Below are 21,557 nucleotides of genomic sequence, written 5' to 3' on the forward strand. Positions count from 1 at the left end.
TCAATTGATCCTTCATTTTACCAAGAAACACAAAGCATGATCTCATGGGTAATGAATACAACCCTTGGTCTTTACTTTGACTCCTCAAGTTCCTTCTTCTCACTATCTCCCAAAAGGCCCAGCGCTTCACGACGCGTAGGCGCCGATGCGTCAAAGTACGGCTTCTCAGCCAAAGACGTGACTCGCGTACCATGTCGCGGTTCTCTTCCACTATAGTCCCAGCTTGCATTATGAATGGTGATACTAAATCCCGTTAGCACTTTATATGTCTGTGAAATCTGTGAGCTTACCGGTTGTCCCAAAGGGCGGATGTTCTTGGCGTCCACTTGAATCGGACTTGGATGTCAACATTTTGCTCATAAACATCATAAAGATAATTAAGAATGACATCACTCTCAGCTCGATCAAGACCAACAATCCTATCCGTCATCGCGCGGTTCACCCAGAGCGCTTTCCAGCCCGTGGCAGGATGAACACGAACAATGGGATGAATGCGCTCAATGTACTTTGGACCTTGCTCGGGATGATCGCGGTCAAGGTAGGGATGAGCAGAGCGGTAAACAGCCTCCCGACCATCAATGATCTTGCGGAACTCTGGGGAGAGCTTCTCATATGCAGCGTAGCCAGATGCCCAGAGGGTATCTCCACCAACGGATGGGATAGTGTCGTTGTGGAGATGTGTGATACCTGCTGGTTGCTTCTCATGGACGAGATCTGTGTGCCAGCGTGATGCACCACCAGGTTGGCGAAAACTGGCTGGGCGCTCTTGAGCCATGAGGTCGGGCCACAGGACGCTTACACCTGGGACGCCAGGGACATGAGGGACTTGAGGCTGTAACTGCGTTAGCAAATATCCCGACGGAGATTAGTGCATGACTTACGTGAATTTCAACCTCACCGTACCACTCCCCAAGCTCCTTCTGCTCCTGCGGCGAAAGATCCTGATCTCTGAAAAACACAACACTTCTCTCCGCAATAAGCAGCGCAAGTTCATCTCGCTGCTGATTAGTAAGATCCTTCAACTGAAGACCCTCAATCTCAGTTCCGATGTAAGCAGTCAGATCAGTGACCTTTGTCGCAGCGGACAGAAGGCTCTTCTTTGACTTGTCAGCTCGCGCACCGGCGTCGACATGATCGCGGGGCTTGTCTCTAATCTTGTAGACATCGTCGAGATATAGAGGGCGTGAGGGACGGTAGGGATAGCCTTTAGAGAGATCTATGCCTGACTTTTCAAGACGCTGTTTGGCTGCGTCGGGGATCTTGAGGGTGTCTTTGATGGGTTCGGCGACATCTTTGATGCTGGGGTCGATTGGGGCTGGGACCATCTTGAATAAATGGATTGGTAACTTATTATATGTTGTTTTAATTATGAAATATTCATTTGAACCTTTGGAATTGTAGCAGCATAAGACATCATGATATATCCCCTCACTACTGTTACAATGACCCCGACTTGGCCAGTCACGCCATGATGGCAGACAATGACCAAGACTTACTGCGACAACCCTCATTGGTCAACGTTCGACATGCGATATGCAAACTGATTGCAACATAAATATTTATCCAATCTATTCCATGAGATATTGCGCAATCGAATGATCTTGGCTCAAATCGGAAATAACAACACCTCGTTTGCGAGTTGATGGTGTCGTGTAATTGAGGATTTGTAAGACTCGGACGAGATATCGACCCCTCACTTCGTTATGATGCTGACGAATAACGGTTGGAGTCGCCGTCTGTCCGCTGTTTATAGCCAAAAAGAGATATGTCGGTTTTGTAGTTGCTCATTGTTCGTCCCGTGGTTGAACTAGTCTGTCGATCGCGCTGCAGTGTATACTGTGACATACGAACAGAACACGGAAACACGGTGGATAAGCAAAATAGAAATTCGTCTTAGATATCTTTACTATGTTTCAACCCCCTACAACTTCGCCCGAGGAACAGCAGCAAGCTCTTGACTCTCACTACTCCTCCACACAGCCGCAGCCTTAGGCTTACTATCCTTCCACTGCCACTTCGCCTGACTCTGCCTCTCCTCCACAAGCAACTTATGCACGAACTCTCCAAAGATCGGCAACATCTTAAACCCATGTCCACTATCACCACTCAACACCGCCAAAGTTGCATTAGTACCAGGAACATAGTCAATAATAAAATCCGAATCATCCGTGTCAGCGAACCAGCACAGATGCTGATCAATCAGAGGTCTGTCTGCCAATTGAGGGAAGACTTCTTTGAGAAGAAGACGGATGTGCGTTTCGTCCTCGAGAGGCATGAATTGCGAATCTGCTAGCGAGGGGAAGGGGATCGAGAGACCGTCTTTGGAAAAGGCGTAGTTTGTGAATGCACCGCCCATGTGGCAGAATTTGAGTTTCTTGGTTTTCAGGTCGGGTTCGAAGAAGAAGGCGAGGTCGCGGACGTTGGTGACGGGAATGCCCTTGAGTTCGGCGGCTTCTTTGTCTGTGAGTTGGATATGTGCGACACCCCATGCTCGACCGGTCATTTGCTTTCCAATGCGTGGAAGGATGTTGGCGGCGTCGGCGCCTAGAGCGACGATGGTCTTGTCTGCTGAGTGGATGGTGCCGCCACGTGTCCTGGCACCTATACACTTCGTGCCCTCTCGACTTGAAGCGTACAGCAATGATTCAACTTCGCCATCTTTGTTTCCAAGATGGAACTTGACACCGAGCTTGACGCACTGCTCGTACACGGCTCTCAAGGCATTAGCAGAGTGGCCGTAACCAGCGAGCTTGTTGTGATATCCAGTGAAGCCGGTGAGTGGACCGCTGAACTTGGGGACGAGCTTCTTGATCTCCTGGCTGCTGTTCACGCGAATAGTTTGGCCGTTGAACGCGGGGTTCTTCTGGAGTGATTGGAAGTAACTCTCCACTGCGCCCTTTGTGTTCTGTGCGGCCTTGCCAGATGTGACGTTGAGAAAGCCGGTTTGGTGATAATGAGGAGAATAGAGAGGATCAGATTGCCATTTTCGAATCGCGTCCTATGTCATCGTTGAGTCAGAAATTCTCATCCATGTGTCAAGGCTGCAGCTTACGAGAGCTAATTGAGTGTAAAAGTCATCGGCATACTCGGCGCGGATGACCTTGTTCAGATCATAGGCAGCGGAGAAGCGACTCGGCACATCAACATCTTTCTCGAGGATTGTGATGCTCTTGTATCCCTTTTGCGCGAGTTCAAAAGCCGTGGCTAAACCAAAACAGCCGCCACCGAGAATGAGGATCGATTGATTTGTGTTTTCTTTCGACATTTTGCAAGATTATGAAGGTTTGCCGGCGGGGGTGAGGCGGGTTGCTATTCCGGTGAATGGTCAGCGACTACAAACCCCAAACTCGAAGATAAAAGCAATTAAGACTATAGAATAGAGTAAAAAGACAAAGAGGAGATGAAAGACGGGTAGGACTGTGTTTAAAAGCATCCAAGCCATCAGTTGTTCTGGAAGACATGCATCGGGTCGTCATCCGATATCGCCAAAGAAACATCACGGCATCATCTGGTTGGATAAGATAACGAATTTTGGAGACGGACTCCTCACGAGGACCACAGAACTCGTTAGCGTAGCCGCCGCAAAGATACACCGGCCGCCACCAGAAGATAACTCAACCTCCACTTTCTTCCCCGCTTCATCGGTGTCTACCCCGGATTATGGGCATCATGTGGTTGGGCTTGACACGGCATTGAGATACTACAGCGGTAGGGGGAGTGCTGCAACAATTGGGCTCATTAGTGGCCTCAAAGATATGTTGTGACAGGTGAGAAACTGGTTCATGCGAGAGTCTGGTCGAGAGAGCTGAGGCGTTATCTTTTGCAAATTGCTACACGTTGACCGTTCAATTCACCGCATGCAATGTAGGCTCGAAATAGAGAGAGCTTACGCATTCGGAAATTCTTGTAACCTATGGTCCGTCTTCTGCGGTTTCGCTGCCGAGAGCCGGCCAGGAGCCAATGTTTGAACCCGTACCCAGCATCACGGAAGCCATCCCGAGCAGTCGCCGCTCGGCCCCACCGGAGCATGATGCCTTTATACCTCAATCGTACCATACTAATCGCCAGCATCCGAACTTTGTTCTAATTATCTACACGATGACTTGAAACCTCAAGTGTAATCTTTCGATAAATGTACAAACCGAGATCCTCATCTCGGACCTCGCCGATGGAACTGCTTGGTCCCAGGCAGCGAGCCTAACTCACGCTGTAACAATGCCATACCTCAGCAACCCCAACGAAGCACCAAGCAAAATCGCCAATGGCGGTGAGACACCAAAATACCGTCCTCCAACAAAAGCCGTTGCAGTGACAACAACCCACCAAGGATCATCAGCAAGACTCTTTCCAGACTGGAAACCCTGGTCTATATATCCAACCTGCCAAATCCTATAGACAGCCGTGTAGATCAACCCAACAGCGCCAGCATTAATCCCTCGCACAGCCGACTTGACCCAGCGACGACTCCTCAGAACTCCCCATACACCCATCGTTCCATGGACGAGAACCATTCCTGGGACAAAGATACCGAGGTAGGCGATCAGCGCTCCTGCGATAGCAGGGTATCCATTGTTCGCAGCTGTAAGACCACCGAGGAACACAGCGAAGTTGAAGTTTGGCCCTGGGAAAGCTTGGGCTATAGCTAGACCGATGAGGAAGTCGCGCGGTGTAACCCAACCCTCAGCGACGATGTACTCGCGAAGCAGTGGGATAACCACGGGGCCGCCTCCGAAGATGATGGTACCAGCGAGATACAAGTTCGCAAAGAGCTTGTAGAGGAGGGGTGCGTCGGTCAGTGTAGCTCGTAGGGCGATGACAATGATGAAGCTGACGAGGAACACTGCAAAGATTGCGCTGCCGGATTTCCATGAGAAGTTGAGGCGATATTCCTGGGGCACGACTCTTGGCTCCTCATCTCTCTGCTCGGTTGGTACCTCCTCGCGAAGAGCAATAGTTGAACCATTCGCGTTGTCCGTTCCGGTCTCAGCTCCTTGGATGTTCTCATTTTCAGAGGGTCTCCCTCTTCTCACGCGAAGAACGGCGTTCCTCACAGCTCGAACCGGGCGATGCAGCCAACGGTAGTCGAAAATAACGATGCAACATCCACCCACAACAATGAGTGCAGGGAAGTACCAAAGAGCATTATACAACATTCCAGCAGCTGCAGTGATCGACAGGACAAGTCTCGTCGGCTGATCCGTGATTGCCTTGTCCGAGAGTTCAACCGCTGCTAAGGCGATGATCCCAACGGTTGCAGCGTTCAAGCCCGATAGAAGGGCGTATACCGCGCGAGGGAGAGTGTCGCCGATGTTGGAGACGCCAATTGAGAGGCCAAACATACCAAAGCAACCAGGCAAGCTGTTCTGAGCGGTTAAATTCTGCATCACGTTTCAGGCATTAGATCGTGGGTTTCACCTCCAGATAAGAAAGGCAAAGATAGCCTCGAGGACTCCGCCGTGGATGAGATTGATGCAGTACAGCATCTTGGTGCTTCCAGGACCCGAAAGGGCCTGCGCGACGCTGAAAAGCTCTTGGTACTGCATGCGTTCGTTAATCTTTGTTCAGTTTGCGGTGCGACGCGCGCGTACAATTTGCTCATCAATCCAGGCCAATTTGTTCACAAACTTATCATGAAACTTTGCTCGTTAGTAAAGAAGCATGTAAAATCGCGAGGGTGAGTGGTTCTAACGATTTTGAAGTGGACGGGGGGTCCGCCGAATGAGGTGAAGCCGAGATGCCAATTGACCTTGAGCGTCTGCAACCCGCGATCTGCGGCTCTGCGCACCGCGTTTTCCCAGCCGCCGACAACCATCTTGATCAATTTTAGGTATCGCCAGAAGGCCAATTAATGTGTTTGAGGATGTAAGGAGATAAGTGACTCACGTAATGGCGATTTAAGCTTCATTTTAACTCCTGGCGATCACGTCATTGGATCTAAACCTCTTTAAACACTTGGCCGCGATTGACCAATTATCGTGCGGGTGTGCCAGATACCTGTTCTCTCACCGTGATAATAATTGACCTTGTATTCTTTCGCCAATGCTGATGAACGAATATTTTATTGCTACTGTTAGCTTTCTTGGCGATGGTTGACCAATGGTGAGAGACCAATTGCGCACGTGGATTGATCCTAAAGGGCTTCATTCGAGGCACGAGTTGACCGTCTATTTCCATGTAGTAACGTGATCAAGGTATCTAATAAAAACAGGATTAAACCCCATCAAGGCAGTATCTAGACCAAGAACCCCATCTACATCCTCCAAACTCGTCAAAAAACAACTTATATCAATCGAAATCTCTCTATCGGCACGCCTCTATCCTTCAGCCTATGCTCTGCCATCCGTGGATCGCATATTCTTTCGCCTTCCATGTAATCCTCAAATGGACGCTCATGTATCCATATGACAAAATCTTTGCCATCCAAATCGAAATTATGCTCAGTATACCCAACAGGCAGTGGAACTCCGTCTAGCCGTGGATCTGTTAGACGTAAAGGCTCATGCTCTTTCCAAAATACAAGGTGACCTCTATCTCTACACCAGCCCCTCTCCCATCCACCGAAGTCATCCCCGAGAAGGGCCTGGCCATCAGAGAAGTCTGGATGATAGCATGGTCCAACAACCTTGTAGGATCCCTCGTGTGGCTGAGGGCGGAGAACCAAGTTGCAGCGTAGGCCGAGAAGAGTGACTATTATGTCTCCGCTGCGGCTTTCCAAAGGTACACAAGCCAGTGTTCCGTTGCGAGTCCTTGTGCAAGCGGTTGCGAGAACATTCCTGGGATTGAACATGTTATGGAAAGTTTGTTCGCCATTGGTTATGGCTGTTACCCAGTGCCGTACGAGGAGCCTCCCAGCTTCCAGAGATATCAGTATATCACATGGAGGAGATTCAAGTCTGAGTGCGCTAGAATCCCACAAACCTCCAAAAGCCAGCGCGGTCATCAACTCATCGACGCATTTGTCGTCTCGGTGAAACTCGTCATTGCCTGTGAGATCTCGAAATGCCGTAAGAAGAGTCTCGACGTACTGTTTTATTTCTGGGAAATTCTCGTTCACTGGCAGATCGATTGGTTTGCTAATTATCTCGTCACAAGGCAGGCCAGCTACTTCTAGCACGCCCGGCTTAATCAGCCTCGCTGAAGCAGCCGATCTTGCACTCGCGTTGCTGGAGGCTTCGAGGACGCCCACGGGCTTTTCCAGATCCACAGCCCATGTGGGAGATGTTGGCGAGTTGCAAATCTTGAGGAAGTCCAGGTTGCGGCTCTGCTTCAGGTGAGTGATGCAAGCTGAAGCCGCAATCTCCTTGGCAGACTTTGTATAATCGACCCGAATGCATCGGGCAATATCAGGCTGGAGTAGTCCACGAAGTGCGTATAGCCTGTCGCGATCATCGGAGCAGTCGTAACGTCTTGTAAAACCCAATGCTTCTATCCAGCTCGTATTTTGCTTGCCGACGTAGTCAATAGCCGCCACTTTGAAAACAAACACGAACTTATTTCTAGTAAATCTGGCTGGATCAAGCAGCCAAACCCTCATTGGAGCCCATGTGTACGTGCAGACAAATACAACTGCTTCTCTGTACTGGCTCCATGGTAATTCCTCCTCACCTAACATCACAATCGACGTTTCTTGATTCGCAAACACGATCTCTTGATGCGTCCACAGCCGTCGGTGCCAATCTAAATCCAAAAGCTTCTCCAATGAATGCCATTGGTCCTGGCTAAACGGAATAGGTTTTCCGTATGTGATCTTTATCCCACTTCCGTCAGTTGTCAGGGCGGAAGGGTGAGGAGTCATGTTCTGATACAACCAGGGTGTATCTGCTTCCTGAGGAAAGTGCCGGTTTCCCACCTGACGCACAGTCTCCATAGCCATAGAGGCCCATGGTGTTGCTGGGCCTAGCCAGACAATGACGCTCCTGGCAAACATATATACATCTGTCATACGTTGGACCTGTGCAGCACGTTCGGCATAATCCTTTTGATTGATACAGATGGAGTCGCACCATAACAGCCGTTTACGGTCGGGGTATCGTAGTGCACGCAAAGCGGAGGCCAGATTAGGTCCAATATCAAGATACCCAGAGTGAAGAATACCAAAAGCTGAAAGGATAAACTTCCAGTAGCTGGAGCCGTTCGGCTCTGACGCTGGATGTGCCTGTTCTTTGGGATTTCGCCATTTTGTCTTGAGTTTGACGGATTGAGGATGAGACTGGTCGCCCCAGCAATATGATAGCGCTTCGTAATCCGGGATATCACCGTCTTCGGGCGACAGTTTCCTCTGCACGAGGGTCCCAGTGAGGGGATCTTGTGGCGAACCGGGGTGCACGACCAGAAGCCGCAGCTCCAAGGGCAGTAATGGAGGATATTGGAATGGTGGCATTTTTGTCGAGAGCTGACCGAGTGGGAGAAGATTAAGAATGGATATTTATGACCCACAATGGGATAAATCTCATAAAAGGACGTGGCAGTCAGCCGCAGCGGCTGTATGCACAGCGTTGCATGGATTGCAATATGAGGATGTTAGGCGCCCGAAATTTTGGGTGGCTGACACAACGTTTCATTCTTTGCATGGCCCAGGCCAATCAAGTTGAAAGCAAGCACTGCAATTCATTTTGTGGGCTGCCAGAGGCACCCTTAAGAAGCATAGGATATCAAAACAATTACAATCACAGCCGCCATGTAACCAACATTTGGCGCATCGCGTCTTGGCGCTGACATAGTGTGCACACCAACAACCCAAAGCAGGAACAGAAAAAAGTTGAATTGAAACTGAGCTCAGTATATATGGACATCATGAAGCAGAGTCGAGGAAAAGACCGCATCCAGTACGAAGCCAACCCCATTTTTATGCCATCTAGCTAGACGCAACCAAGACTTCGGGCTCGCCGTTAGTGTAGCTAACACAAACCTGACCATTGCCATCAGAGGTAACAGTTCCACTTCCAAAGACTTTGTCCCAGGTCTTGTTGTTCTTTCCAGTGTTAAAGCAGTATTGCCCCGAGTACCCCTGTCCGCGGTTCAAAGTAAGAACAATGAGATCGCCATCAGCACGACTCCAAGCATACGCGCTGTCCTGCGAGTAGAGATGCTTGTGATCATTTCCACCAAGACCACCGACCGCTGTGCGAGCCTTGGAGAGACGTGAGATGTGTTGGTAGAGATCCGCGTCGGTGCTGAAGCTGCTTCGCCAGAGGTCCTCACGGTTAGCAGGATCATTGCCTCCAGCGTAACCTTGCTCTGTTCCGTAGTAGACGATGGGAATGCCTCGAGCGAGTATGACGTATGCGAGGGCGTTTTTAAGCAGTGCTTTGTCGTTCTTCTGGCTTAGCCAACGGGGGTTATCGTGGTTGTCGATGAATGTTCCGAGGATAGTGGGATCAGGGAATTTGTTGCTGATCTCATCGTGCATGGCGACAACATCTGAAGGATCACCCTTTTGTTGGTAGAACCGGTTCATGGGGTAATACATAGCATAGTTCAAAAGACCAGGCATGACCTGTGCATAACCAGCGAGGTAATCAGGTCCTCCATCCCAGACCTCACCGATGGCGTAAACACCAGCTGCATCTTGGAAACCAGGCCAGAACGGCTTTTCGACATGTTTGACTGTATCGATGCGGATACCGTCGAAGGTGTACTCGGAGACAAGCCACTTGATCCAGTCGTAGAGGACTTTCTTGACGGTGTCGCTGCCGGTGTTGAGGTTGGGAAGACCGGCGATTTCGCACTGCTCTATGCTGCTCTGGTTGCTGTAGTCGATGTCGCAGGGCGTGTGGTATGAGCTTTGTTCGTTGAGGGGGGAGGGTTTGTGGTCTGAGATGCCTTTGCCCATGTGGTTTGCGACGACGTCGCACATGACGTACATGTTCTGGAACAGTCAGCACAGGATCACCAAGACAGACCATCAAGGCGGTCACAGCAGGAAGAGTAATTTGGCGTACCTTGTCATGGGCAGATTTGACAAGACTCTTCAAGTCATCTGCTGTACCGTACTTAGAGTTGACCGCATACAGATCCTTAGCCCAGTATCCATGATATCCGCCATCAGTATCTATCGCCTTGGTCAGTCACATTCTTTCACTCATTTTCGCACCACTTACTGTCAACAACAGGAGTAATCCAAATAGCATCAAATCCCATGCCCTTGATATAATCAAGCTTTGACTCTAAGCCCTTAAAAGTTCCACCACAGTAATTCCCGAGGTTTCCGCATGCACTACCGCCATTATCATCAGCACTCCGCGCAACACGATCAGTAAGTGCGAAGTAAATATTTCGCGACTTCCAAGCGTTTGCATCTGCTGCGCGTGCAAGCGGACTAATGCTAGCGACGATGGTCGCAAGAAGAGAGAACTTCATATTGAACTGAGGCGAAGAATGAAGATGAGAGTGCTGATGAATCTTGAGACGCGCTGGGACAAAGCCCTTTTATCGTAAAATTGAAAGTGTTCAAGACAAGACGAATAGTATGTTTCGGATGAAAAGGATTTAATTACAGTGTTAGAGCATTGTTCAGGTATAGCACCAAGGACCAAAGGATTCGTTAACAGTGGGTTAACAGGCGACCCAAAGCCGCAAAAACCTCCGGAGCTGACTTCTCGCGTATGATTGGGTGCGTCTGCGGGGTCATGTCATTAAACATTATAGTGCACGAGCGTTTGAAGTTGAGACGGTAGCTCCAATGGTGATCATCGTGGCAGGGGTACACCAGATGACCTCTTAAACTTGGTATCGGCCCGAAACTCGATCTCCTTGGTGTCACGTTAACAGGCGGAGTTTCCGCGTGTTCCCTGCGCGTATCATGCACCACGTTTGTCGTCTACATGGGTATTTCGTCATTTGTACATGTTTCAAATTGCTCACCTCCCTATTCCATCACGGAGCTTTTTCAGCATCGCACGGGCTAGCACCATTTAAGTAAAACTTCCTGTTGTTCGTTTGGAACAACATCTTGATGGCCTTCAGCACTTTTACCGTTTTAGCATTATATTCCGTTTATTCGGGCCGCCCCCGCAAGTGTGTGTGTCTAGCATACATCCTCGGCTGTCAACCCCGGATTTCTGCATGTGTAGTAACCCTCGTTGAGCCTATGATTTCTTTGACGAATAATGCCCTACCGGCAGTTTTCGGTCCTACTCTCTTGATCTCACTAAGCCAAGAATGTTTCTCCGTGGTGGAAATAATCTCGACTTCTTCTTTCGTATCTTATCCTATTAGCATGATGACCGTTGCGGGTAATAGATTACTGGATGTTCAGCTGGTGATTGCTTCATCACCGCCGGTAAAGAGCCGAGAATTGGATGAACTGATATCAGATGTTGATTTTAGTCATTGCATGAGTATCGTGAAAACTTTGCTTTGGGGGTGCTGGGTCCATATATGGTGTTTATGCTGTCGATCACTGTACTCGATTGCCGAGGTTACCTCCCAAACCCAACACTATGGCCGTGCGACGTAGCAATGCAACTCATGCTTGCTGTAAGCGAGCTTATTCACTCCTTTTGTAAAGCATGAAGAGCGGTGTATTCTGACCGACTGACATTAAGATTCAGTCCATAATCGGATTTGAGGCCATCCGTGACTATCCGCTGGCTCGATGAAGATGTCAAGGCGCAGTTATAAGTTCGGTGTTATTCACATCATTACTGCATTGACGACATCAGAACAGTACGAGGTCTTTTCCTGTTTGCTTGGCGAACAAGTCCCATCTCATATCGCCACCATTCTTCCAATAATCCCTCATGAACTCGAGGACATTTTCGTAGCTACCTAATCCCCGTGCAGTCATGCTCTCCATCGTCTCTACAACAATGGTGCGTTCGGCATGAGCCGTTGAGTCGCAGCCTGCTGCAAGAAGTGGCCACAAGAGCTGAGCGTGAATAGGAGACTGTTTGTGAGTATTCTGTAAGCAGTTGATGATCGATTTCACTGCTGCCTGAATTTTAGGGTTGTCCTTGGGTAGTTCGTCAACTCGTCTGTATAGACATAGTAGCGTTGCATCAGTGAACAGTCTGTGGGTGGTTTCTAGTTCTGTCCGGAGCACCGTGTCTGTTACTGTTGAAGCGGTCTTCTTCCGAAGCTCGATTAATCGAAGTTCAAGTTCGTGAGAAATTGCACTGCGTGCTAGGCCATTTCCATGCAATTGGCCACTTGCATCGATATCCATGCAACGCGGCTCAGATAGCTCGCACACCCTATTGAGAGCAGTCACCAGCTCACTAGAAAAGCCAGAGGTGAGATCAATGCGACCAAAGTCAGGCATACATGTCAAAAGGTAGTCCCAGTCAATGAACCCTTTCGTCTGCCGTGAAGGTAGGGGCAGGCCTGACAGTCTATTCATCAAAAGCATGTGGACGAGCCACTTGAGACTCATCCACCATAAAGGGTCCAGGCTATACTTCGCTTTGTCGCGCTGAACAATGTGAAGAGCCCCGTTGAGATGCTTCCGAAAGGTCGTAGTATCCCCCGCGCAAACACATGTTGTGGCCAGCATCAACGTTGTCGGCAGTATAGTCACCCCAAGGTCGCCAAATCCCGGTGAAGTAATTGCTTCTCGTAGGCTCCCCAGACACTCTACAGTCGCCGATATTGCTGCACTCTTCGACTCTGGGTTTCGCACCATTCTGAAGAGTTGGCTGCTGCTGGCGGCGATCATTGCCCCCATTATACAGGGGCTGAGATCAGCGGCTGGTAGAATCAAGCTTAGAGCCATATCCCGTTGTAGTGGCCAGTATACTGTTGCTGTGTGGGCTACAAAGTGCTGGAAGTAGATCCGCCGAGGATCAGACCGGAGTGGAGGGCTGGATGGAAGGGAGAGGGAGATACTGAACCTTGGTGGGCTCGCTGCAGAAAAGGAAAACAGGAATTCAGAAGAGTCGTTTAGTATTGATGTTGAAAGAAAGTCGCTCTCAAATGTATCGGATGTGTTGGTATAAGAAATGAGTTGGTTGGGGGTAGCAACTGATGTTGGGACCAGAGACACTTGTCGTTCACTAGCTATGTCACCGGTTGAAGATGGCCGTGTCGTGATCTGTGTGGGTATTATGGAGTGAGTCTGTATTCAATTGAATCATTTCAGTTGAAGGTAAATGAAATACCTGGGTATTATTCGCTGTCTTCCGTTTCACCACTCTGAAGTTCTTGACGCTCAACTCATATGAGCATAGGTGAGGGTATTTGTAGCATCGTGAACATGATGGCCTCTTCTCATCGCACTTGTTCAATGTCAATACGAGCGAAATATGAGAGCAGATAGTGAGGATACCTTTGCCTTCTTCCTCTTGCACTCAGTGCATCCTGCACGTCGTCTCTGAGACGGCTCCATAGGCTCTCAGTTGCGTCATATACTCAGTGTGTGAGATGGTTAGACACAAGCAATGAGAATTGTGTTTGGGATTTAATTCAGAGCTACTTTCAGGGTCATAGAGTGAAATTCTGGATGGCCTCTCATCATCGCGATGAGAATTGATGTGACACAAACAAAATGAGAGAAGTGAATGTGAATGGACCCCGCATATCGACAGTTAGACAGGGTTGAAAACTCGGCAGACGCTCGGTGGCCAATCACAGTCCATCTTAGCCCCCTGGCCAGGACGCGAGCAATCTTTGGCGCCGGCATCAAACACGCGACTAAAACCATCCAAAGCATGACGGATCGTGTCAATTGACGACAGTCACCAATACAAACTCCATTATGCTGCGTAACCCCATAAATAAAAGTTTAACGCTATGTTAAGCACGTCAAAATGCCAACCAACCCAGAGATCTTCGCTATCGGCCAAGAAGCCCTCAGACAATGGAGTCTCAACAAACTCTACGTCTACCGCACACCCCTCATCCCATCCAGAACCATCAATAAAAAGTACGGTTCAAAACTCTGGTTCAAACTCGATCACCGTCAGTTCACTGGCTCTTACCACTTCCGTGGTGCCATAGCAAGAATGAAGGACAACCCTTCGAAAAAGCCATTCGTCACAGCGTCGACGGGGAATCATGCCATGGGTGCTGCACTTGCGGCGCATGCACTCGGGACAAAAGTCACTATTGTCATGCCAATGGCAGTTGAGAAACATCTGCTTGATAAGGTGATGCAGTACGGTCCTGAGATTGTGCGATACGGGCATGATCTCAATGAAGCGAGAGCGTATGCAAAAGACCTCGCTGAGCAATTAGGCCATATATACTTCTCACCCTGTGATGATTTGATGCTCCTCGCAGGTCTAGGCACCGTCTGCGTCGAAGTCCTCCAGCAATTCGAAGCCTACGGGAAGGATATCCACAATATCTTCGCGCCCTTGAGTGACATTGCACTCATAAGTGCCATAGGCTGCTTCGCCACAGACGCAAAAAGACAAGCTGGCGATTTACGGCCCAAAGTCAAAGTCTGGGGCGTCACAGCACTAAACTCGATGACACTCGCTGCTTCTCTATCCGCTGGATTTCCCATCGAGACGGAGACTTCACCTACGATTGCTGCATGCGAAGAAGATAATGACGTTGTACGGGATGGGATTGACTTTCGGATGGCGAGGGCTACGGTTAATCATGTCGTTGCCTGTACAGAGGCGGAGATTCTGGTGGCGTTGAGACAGCTTCATTTGAAGGAGAGGCAGTACGTTGACGGGTTTTCGGCATTGGCGCTCGCTGGGTTTCATAAAGTTGCTGATAGGGTCAAACATCAGATTAGTACTGTTATCTTGTGTAGTGGGAACTACGATAGGGATAGGATGGCGAAGCTGGTTTATGGGACGTGATATTTTCCGGTTATGCATAGAGACAAGCCTGGACTTCATATCGTCAAATTGATTTCTTCTGTTCATTCTGCTTGTACCATTTCGGCTTTTATATCAACGCTCTTTGCCAGTTCCTCCCACTCACGGCAAATCTCCAACGTTTCTTCACACTTGGTCTTCACTCTCGACCAACTATCCGACCCCAAAGGTACCCTTAAAGGCACCTTTTTACCCTCTGCAAAGCCGGTGCCCTTGACGAGTTCAATCATCCTAGCAACAGCCTTCTCAGGATCTCCCGGCGAATTCTCCGTCAAAGTCGCCTCAGCCTGTCGAACCGCTTCATTGAACTGGGCATACTCTGGAACACGAGCTTCAACGTGCTGGATCTTGTTGAAAACTGGAGTGCGGCAGTATCCTGGTTCGACGATGAGGACCTTTAGACCTGGAGCGAAGATGGCGAGTTCTTTTGATAGACACTCGACGGCGCCTGAGGGTATCAGTAAGTGAAATTTGGACGGAGGGTTTGGCTTAATTTACCTTCTAGAGCGAACTTGCTGGCGCAGTATCCTGATGCACTGGGATCAGCGTGCCAGCCAGCTTGGGATCCGACGAATAGCAAAGTTCCAGACCCCTTCTTCCTCAAGTATGGTAGGACCGCGCGTGTGACGTTCATAGGTCCGTGAAAATTCACCTTGAACGACTTTTCCACATCTTCTTGACTATGGCATCATCAGCTACATGCATCATAGATCACAATCCATGCTACTAACGTCAGCTCTTCCACTGCCCCACTGAGGATGTACCCCGCGTTATTAACGACGACATCGATTCTATCGTAGATACTCCAAGCTTCGTCGATCTTGGACTTGATGATCTCAGGAGATGATGAAACATCGAGATCTAGGATAGCTGCACCCGTTTCTTTGAGGTGTGAGAGCTTTGTATCGGCGTCGCGACCAGTGGCTATGACGTTATCCCCTGCAGATCGAAGCTGACGAACGAGGGCTTCGCCAAACCCACTGGAGCAGCCGGTGATGAACCAAGTTAGGCGCATGATTAAAGAAGTATGTACCTTTGGTTCTTAAAGGACTGCAGAGCAGTCTGATGACAAAAAGCGTGAGGATCATGCTTTATACTTGCGGTGAGAGTCGGGTTCGGGATCCTCCATGGTGGATTGTGTCAGCATCAGTGGGACCTGCCTGACAGCTAACGTTAGTGAATCTTGGCTACATTCGCTTGAAAGGGACCTCCTGCCGGAGATAATTTGATTCCTAGTTGTGATTTGAGAATAATGGACAACCCGACACCCAGAGACTGATGTCACCAAGCTTCAGATGTCCAGGCGATTCTGCCATACAATTCGCCATTCTTATGCATCCCCTTTACTACTTGCTTCCCGGAAACCAAATCAGTGGTATCACCACGGGTTTACACCCTGAACTCCGATAACCTTCCCAACATCTTCATCCTTCTCACCCTTAACAACACGCGCAATTCTCTCCCCTCCCTCAATCGGCTCCGCTGCTCCTCGCTGCCTAAGAGACTCAGCATCACTCGTAAAGTTTGTCGCACATAATCCCGGATCCGCCCCAAATACCAAGAATCCTTCTTGTTTAAGTCGAATGTTATACATCGTCATGAGCATGTTCAGCCCAGCTTTACTAGTCCGGTATTCCATCGCTCCAGCGCTATGAAGTGGCGATTCAGGGTTAGATGTATGAGTGATAGACCCGGTGCTTGAAGTGACAAAGACGAGACGAGGAGGTTTATGCTCTGACTTGTAAAGAAGAGGGAGAAAAGCTTCTGTGACGCTAAGCGCACCAACGAGGTTCGTCTCCAGAACCCTGCGAAAAGCTTCGCGCGTTGGAGGACTAGCCATCGAGATGATACCAGCATTATTGACCAGAATATCCAACCTCCCCCATTCAGAAGCTAGAGTCCGTGCAGCTGCATCGACGGAATTATCATCCGTGACGTCAATCTGTATGCTGGAGACTGTTCCTTTGATGTCGTCGAGGGACTGGAGTGATCGCGCTGCTATCTCCCCCTTGGCTTCATCTCGACTTCCAATGATGACATGGTATTTAACCGAGGAGAGAACTAGGTTCTTGGCGGTTTCGAAGCCGACGCCTTGATTGGCGCCTAGTTGGGTATCTCAATGGAGAGTCTGTGTGTCTTTGTGTGCGGTGACTCACCGGTAATAAGGACAAGCTGCTTGTATTTGGACATACTGAATTAGGCAAACCATGAGTGTTAGTGGCGAACTAGCAAGTTCAACGGGGCTTTGGCCGAAATATAGGATATATGTAGCAATGCTGTTGTGCCATCTCCTCATGTCGCTACTGGCGGACTTAAGGCAAGGTGTAGCTTAAAATCCGCCCGCGGGCATCTTGTCGGAACGCCCGGAGATACATCAACGGAGATATCAGGTCGAGCTCATTGGCCAATTGCATCTTTCTGCTTGGGTTCGGTTCCTGCAGGATTTATTCAGACTGGGTTTGTACCATGTTTTGGTATCCTAGGCATGAATGCTTGCTGTATTCCGAATCGAAGCCGTAATTTGGTGTACTTCATCCAGACGAGCTCTATGGGCGGTCACCTGGAAGAACTAGGGTTAACACCGGTGTTATCGTGGAAGGAAAGGTCCTGTAAAATCTCTCCAGTAACATAAGCCCTCAAGGTAGTTGAACGCTTTATGTATCAAGTATTGATTGGCATACTCGACCACGTAACATGTCCAAATTTCTTGTATCAATCAATTACGGGCGATATTGAATCCATGGGTCGTTTCTCCTCGTTGTATATCTTGTTGTTATGATTCATCTACCTCACAGAGCCCTGGAAGGACGTATGTAATGAAGATTGGAATTGGCCATAGCGTGAACTACTATTTGTATCATGTTTGTTGCAGAGTGAATAAACTTGACTTCTGATTGGATATATAGCGGCCCGGCTTTCATCCGTCGAAAGGTCGAACCAACAACCAAAGCCTAGCAATGGTGCCTAACCAACATGCTCTCCCCTCTTCGTCAGATACAGATCTTCCAAGATGCAAACTTCGCCGCCCACGATCCTCGTTGACTCTCTCCCCAGGGGCCCTAGAGTCACATTCAAAGACTCTACGTTCTTCGCACGCAATGGGCCTGAAGCAACCTTTCCATCTGCTGATCAAGTCCGAGCCAAGAGTGAAGCTGGCGACCACGTCCTTGATAGGAAGAATACTGTTATCTTTGAATCGCTTGGCTTAGTCGTCAAATTCGGCAAAGAGCCTCGCGTCACTGTGGCGGAAGGCCAGTGCCTTTGGTGGTTGTATCGATATCTTCTAAGCGTCTCTGTACCTGAGATATATGGCTGGACCGAAGATGGAGGAAAAGTATTCTTGTATATGGAGCTGGTCAAAGGCATGACCTTGGAGAAAAGATGGGATTCCTTGAGTAGGGATGACAAAGTTGGGGTTTGCGAACAATTGCGACATATGGTCAATGAGTTACGTCGGATAAAACGCGATCCAGAGGATAGGTTTCTTGGTACGTGACATTCCGGCTGCCATGGGAACTACCATATTGATCTGTCAACAGGACAAATCAACCGCGGACCACTACAAGATGTGGCATTCGCCGACGGAATCCGACCAAGAGCAGGACCGTTTTCATCAGTGAAAGAATTCCATGACTGGTTTTCTTTCCTGATAAGACTACAAGCCGCTAGTGGTCCCCACTGGGAAGGTTATAAGTTTGAGGATATACCTGATCCATATCGTCAATTACTACCTGACGATCCTGAAGTTGTGTTCACTCATGCTGACCTTCACCAAAGCAACATAATGGTCTCTGAAGGATCACCTTGCCGTGTTGTCGCTTTGATAGACTGGCACCAGTCAGGTTGGTATCCCGATTACTGGGAGTTTTACAAGGCTGTGTATACCAACCACTGGGAGTCTGAGTGGGTGCAGGAGTACATCCCGATGTTCTTGGAGGAGCCTCGGGAAACCTTTATTGACGGTATTGATAACTATGCACGCTCATGGGGGTTTATGTAGCCTCAAGAACAGGTACTATGCGAAGTTAAGATAGGTTTAAGATGATTGGCTGTCTCGCTAACAAGATAACGGTACTGCGATGCTCGAGGGGTTCGGAGAGGATCTGAAGCGCCTGCAAAAAGAATACACTGCCCAGGTTCATTTATAAAGGGCAAAAAACATACAACAGCGGGGATTCGCTGGTCGTCACCGACCCAACTACTAATCCGCCCCTTACAGGCTTGACTATGGGAGAGCGGACGGGATCCCGTATTTTCCTGCAGGTATGGTCGTATGTGCTTGGAGGACTGCAAAATTGAGTAGAACTGCAGATGCGGAGCAAACGTTACATCTTGTTCCAACGCCTCAGCATCTCGCGAGTTCAGTTGCTTATCTCGAGTCCAGTTAAAGCGTTGGTCAGTAGTGGACCTGAAAGGTGTAGAGTGGAGTACTTTTGCAAATTCTTCTATGCCTCATGCTCTGTTTGATCTTATGGAAAGGTGGATTCAATATTCGCTCTTTACACCTATCCGAGTGCTGTTCTCCTACTGTCATACGCATTGCCTGCCAAGAAGTCCAGAATATTCAGAACAGTCCAAACTTCCCTAAAATGGTTTCACATGCAACGGCTCCCAGTTTTCCGTAGTGGCGCTATGATGCTCGCCGATGTTCTTTTATACGACCAAACCAATGAAAACGAGATACTGCCGGGCTGAGGGGATCACCAAGCACGCTATCCCCTGATGGTATAGCTAGGCGAAAACCTAATTGCTTGACGAGGCTGAGCGATGGATTCACTGTGGATTCCTGCGCCATGACCGTGGATCCGGCATGATCTTTATAGCCATCGAGATTCCATCCCGTTGAATATTCGCATTTCGTTTACTTTCGATCACAATGGCAGGGCAATACTACGCCGTGCCGTCAAACGGCCAGCACGACATCCATCTTGAATTCCAGAACCCGCCGACTACAACTACACCGAGCCCACCACCCATAACCTTCCAAGGTCTTCCAGCTCGTCGCCGATCAAAAGTAAAACTCTGGCTCGGCCTCATCGGCAAATGGTTCATCACAGTTATCTTCATCATAGTCGTCTACGGTATCTTGATCGCATATGCTCTCTACGATGTCATATCGGAGAAGCAGAAGAAGTATTTTAATGCGCTCATCACGGGGTTTCTTATTGCGCTAGGTCTGTCGACTATGAGTCAGTTGACACATGCGGTGCAGGATTTGAGATGGTGGATTTTGAGTAAGCGGCCGAGGTCTCGTCAAAAAGTAAGCGTTGGACGAGGTTTGGAAACGGGTAGTTAACTAATGGCTGTAAAATAGGTCAAAGCGATCTTGCATGTTCATAGCATGAGTCAAGTATTGGTCTTGGCATTTAAATCGAGTCGGTGGACAATTCATGTCGGAGTCGCAACTTGGGTAGCGCTATTTCTTGTATGTCTCCATCTGTTTTCTCTCAACCACTCACTAACCCACTCAGGCAACTCAAATCGGCTATGCCTCACTGGGTCTATGCTACTCCGTCGATAAAACCGAAGATCAAGCCCTCTTGGTTCCCGGGAACGTCTCCATCGCGAATTTAAGCACCATCTCAAGCTCGAATATTATCGACACATCCGGCTCAACAAAGAGCGAAGAGTACGCGGCGAACAGCTATGGGATCATATCCCTGGCTTTGAACGAAGGTAGTCCCGATGAGATCCTTTCCCCTGGGACTTTATTCTTTACAGACAATGAGGTTCTGTTTAGTGCGGGCGGGTCTTGTGCCTACGTCTTTCGTGAGACGAATCCGCTTTCTTTGGATAATCCGAAAAGCGCTCCTGTCTCAGCGGTCACCGACAGGAAAGTGAATACCACGACGCATTGCGACGCGTTGAAGGTCCGTCAAGGTGGCAATGGAACTGGGCAGCTGATTACGGTCGACGATGGGAGCAGAGAAACAAATATCACATTACCTACAAGGGAGGTTCCTGGTGAGAAGGTTTACATGACATCTGCCTCTCACAACTGCGGCAGAGGTTGCAGCATTGTTTGGGTGTTTGAACCTTCGTCGACAGATCCGTGGCTTTACAACTGCACCGTAGAAATGGGCCCTGTTGAAAACGCCAAGAGGCCAGAGCATGAAGTCGGTCAGAGACTGATGCGCTTAGCAACATCGGCGATAGCCCTAGGAGACGCCGACGGCCCTAACGATACCCGCTCGAACAGCTACCCCGTTGAGTCGGCGTACGGCATGCCACTTAATGGCTCAACGGAATGGCTAGAATACCTTTTATCGCGCTTCGCGACGGGCATGCTGGCAGCTGTAATCGAAACAAACACAGATATTATACTCGCCGGCCAGATGCCTACGATCGGACAGAAACTCAACGTGTCGCACTGGGGAATCATTACCTTGATTTTGTGGATCACGGCATTTCTTCAGTTGTTGGTGGCTGTTGTGGCGACTAAGGTGTCGGAACGGGTTGTTGTGCCAGAAGGCGATTCTCTTTCAGAGGCTAGGGTCTTGAGGGGCATGGTTGACGAAGATGTGTTGGATGGGGAGAGTGCGGGAGGGAAGGGGAAGCGTTTATGGATTTATAGGAATAGACATCTTGGTGACGGGCTGTATGATTTGTATATGGAGGAGGTAAGAACGTAATAGGCCGATATCGCATACCTCAAGGTGAGATTGGCGTAAGACTCAATTGACAGCTAAATTATAAATCCAGGATAATGGCTACAGCGACGTGTGAATAAAATTTGCCACCAAAAGCCTGCAATTCCTTCTTCGTAAGAGACATATGAACAACTCC

General features: G+C 49.1%; 10 protein-coding genes across 10 annotated transcripts; 3 read left to right on the forward strand and 7 right to left on the reverse strand.

The window, feature by feature from the left end:
• Positions 1-71: 71 nt before the first annotated feature.
• On the reverse strand, positions 72-1,325 carry J7337_013715 (uncharacterized protein; the record flags this gene model as incomplete). The annotated part of the gene is made up of 3 exons (XM_044831192.1): positions 72-243; positions 291-832; positions 882-1,325. 3 exons carry the CDS (start codon positions 1,323-1,325, stop codon positions 72-74), a joined length of 1,158 nt encoding a protein of 385 aa, XP_044674467.1.
• Positions 1,326-1,921: 596 nt separating this feature from the next.
• J7337_013716 (uncharacterized protein) lies at positions 1,922-3,265 on the reverse strand (the record flags this gene model as incomplete). Its single annotated transcript, XM_044831193.1, has 2 exons — positions 1,922-2,998; positions 3,053-3,265. The coding sequence occupies 2 exons, from the start codon at positions 3,263-3,265 to the stop codon at positions 1,922-1,924; spliced, it is 1,290 nt and encodes a 429-aa protein (XP_044674468.1).
• A 937-nt stretch (positions 3,266-4,202) lies between these two features.
• On the reverse strand, positions 4,203-5,543 carry J7337_013717 (uncharacterized protein; the record flags this gene model as incomplete). Its single annotated transcript, XM_044831194.1, has 2 exons — positions 4,203-5,358; positions 5,416-5,543. 2 exons carry the CDS (start codon positions 5,541-5,543, stop codon positions 4,203-4,205), a joined length of 1,284 nt encoding a protein of 427 aa, XP_044674469.1.
• A 1,147-nt stretch (positions 5,544-6,690) lies between these two features.
• J7337_013718 (uncharacterized protein) lies at positions 6,691-8,380 on the reverse strand (the record flags this gene model as incomplete). Its single annotated transcript, XM_044831195.1, has 2 exons — positions 6,691-6,773; positions 6,919-8,380. The coding sequence occupies 2 exons, from the start codon at positions 8,378-8,380 to the stop codon at positions 6,691-6,693; spliced, it is 1,545 nt and encodes a 514-aa protein (XP_044674470.1).
• A 474-nt stretch (positions 8,381-8,854) lies between these two features.
• Positions 8,855-10,359, reverse strand: J7337_013719 (uncharacterized protein; the record flags this gene model as incomplete). The annotated part of the gene is made up of 3 exons (XM_044831196.1): positions 8,855-9,868; positions 9,942-10,051; positions 10,101-10,359. 3 exons carry the CDS (start codon positions 10,357-10,359, stop codon positions 8,855-8,857), a joined length of 1,383 nt encoding a protein of 460 aa, XP_044674471.1.
• A 3,386-nt stretch (positions 10,360-13,745) lies between these two features.
• Positions 13,746-14,753, forward strand: J7337_013720 (uncharacterized protein; the record flags this gene model as incomplete). Its single annotated transcript, XM_044831197.1, has 2 exons — positions 13,746-14,611; positions 14,705-14,753. 2 exons carry the CDS (start codon positions 13,746-13,748, stop codon positions 14,751-14,753), a joined length of 915 nt encoding a protein of 304 aa, XP_044674472.1.
• A 62-nt stretch (positions 14,754-14,815) lies between these two features.
• J7337_013721 (uncharacterized protein) lies at positions 14,816-15,786 on the reverse strand (the record flags this gene model as incomplete). Its single annotated transcript, XM_044831198.1, has 3 exons — positions 14,816-15,219; positions 15,270-15,451; positions 15,503-15,786. The coding sequence occupies 3 exons, from the start codon at positions 15,784-15,786 to the stop codon at positions 14,816-14,818; spliced, it is 870 nt and encodes a 289-aa protein (XP_044674473.1).
• A 363-nt stretch (positions 15,787-16,149) lies between these two features.
• Positions 16,150-16,961, reverse strand: J7337_013722 (uncharacterized protein; the record flags this gene model as incomplete). Its single annotated transcript, XM_044831199.1, has 2 exons — positions 16,150-16,874; positions 16,928-16,961. 2 exons carry the CDS (start codon positions 16,959-16,961, stop codon positions 16,150-16,152), a joined length of 759 nt encoding a protein of 252 aa, XP_044674474.1.
• An 820-nt stretch (positions 16,962-17,781) lies between these two features.
• J7337_013723 (uncharacterized protein) lies at positions 17,782-18,771 on the forward strand (the record flags this gene model as incomplete). Its single annotated transcript, XM_044831200.1, has 2 exons — positions 17,782-18,259; positions 18,311-18,771. 2 exons carry the CDS (start codon positions 17,782-17,784, stop codon positions 18,769-18,771), a joined length of 939 nt encoding a protein of 312 aa, XP_044674475.1.
• An 876-nt stretch (positions 18,772-19,647) lies between these two features.
• On the forward strand, positions 19,648-21,403 carry J7337_013724 (uncharacterized protein; the record flags this gene model as incomplete). Its single annotated transcript, XM_044831201.1, has 2 exons — positions 19,648-20,031; positions 20,243-21,403. 2 exons carry the CDS (start codon positions 19,648-19,650, stop codon positions 21,401-21,403), a joined length of 1,545 nt encoding a protein of 514 aa, XP_044674476.1.
• Between the last annotated feature and the right edge of the window lie 154 nt (positions 21,404-21,557).

The sequence above is a fragment of the Fusarium musae genome, chromosome 11, assembly GCF_019915245.1.
Source record: "Fusarium musae strain F31 chromosome 11, whole genome shotgun sequence".
Classification (NCBI taxonomy): domain Eukaryota; kingdom Fungi; phylum Ascomycota; class Sordariomycetes; order Hypocreales; family Nectriaceae; genus Fusarium; species Fusarium musae.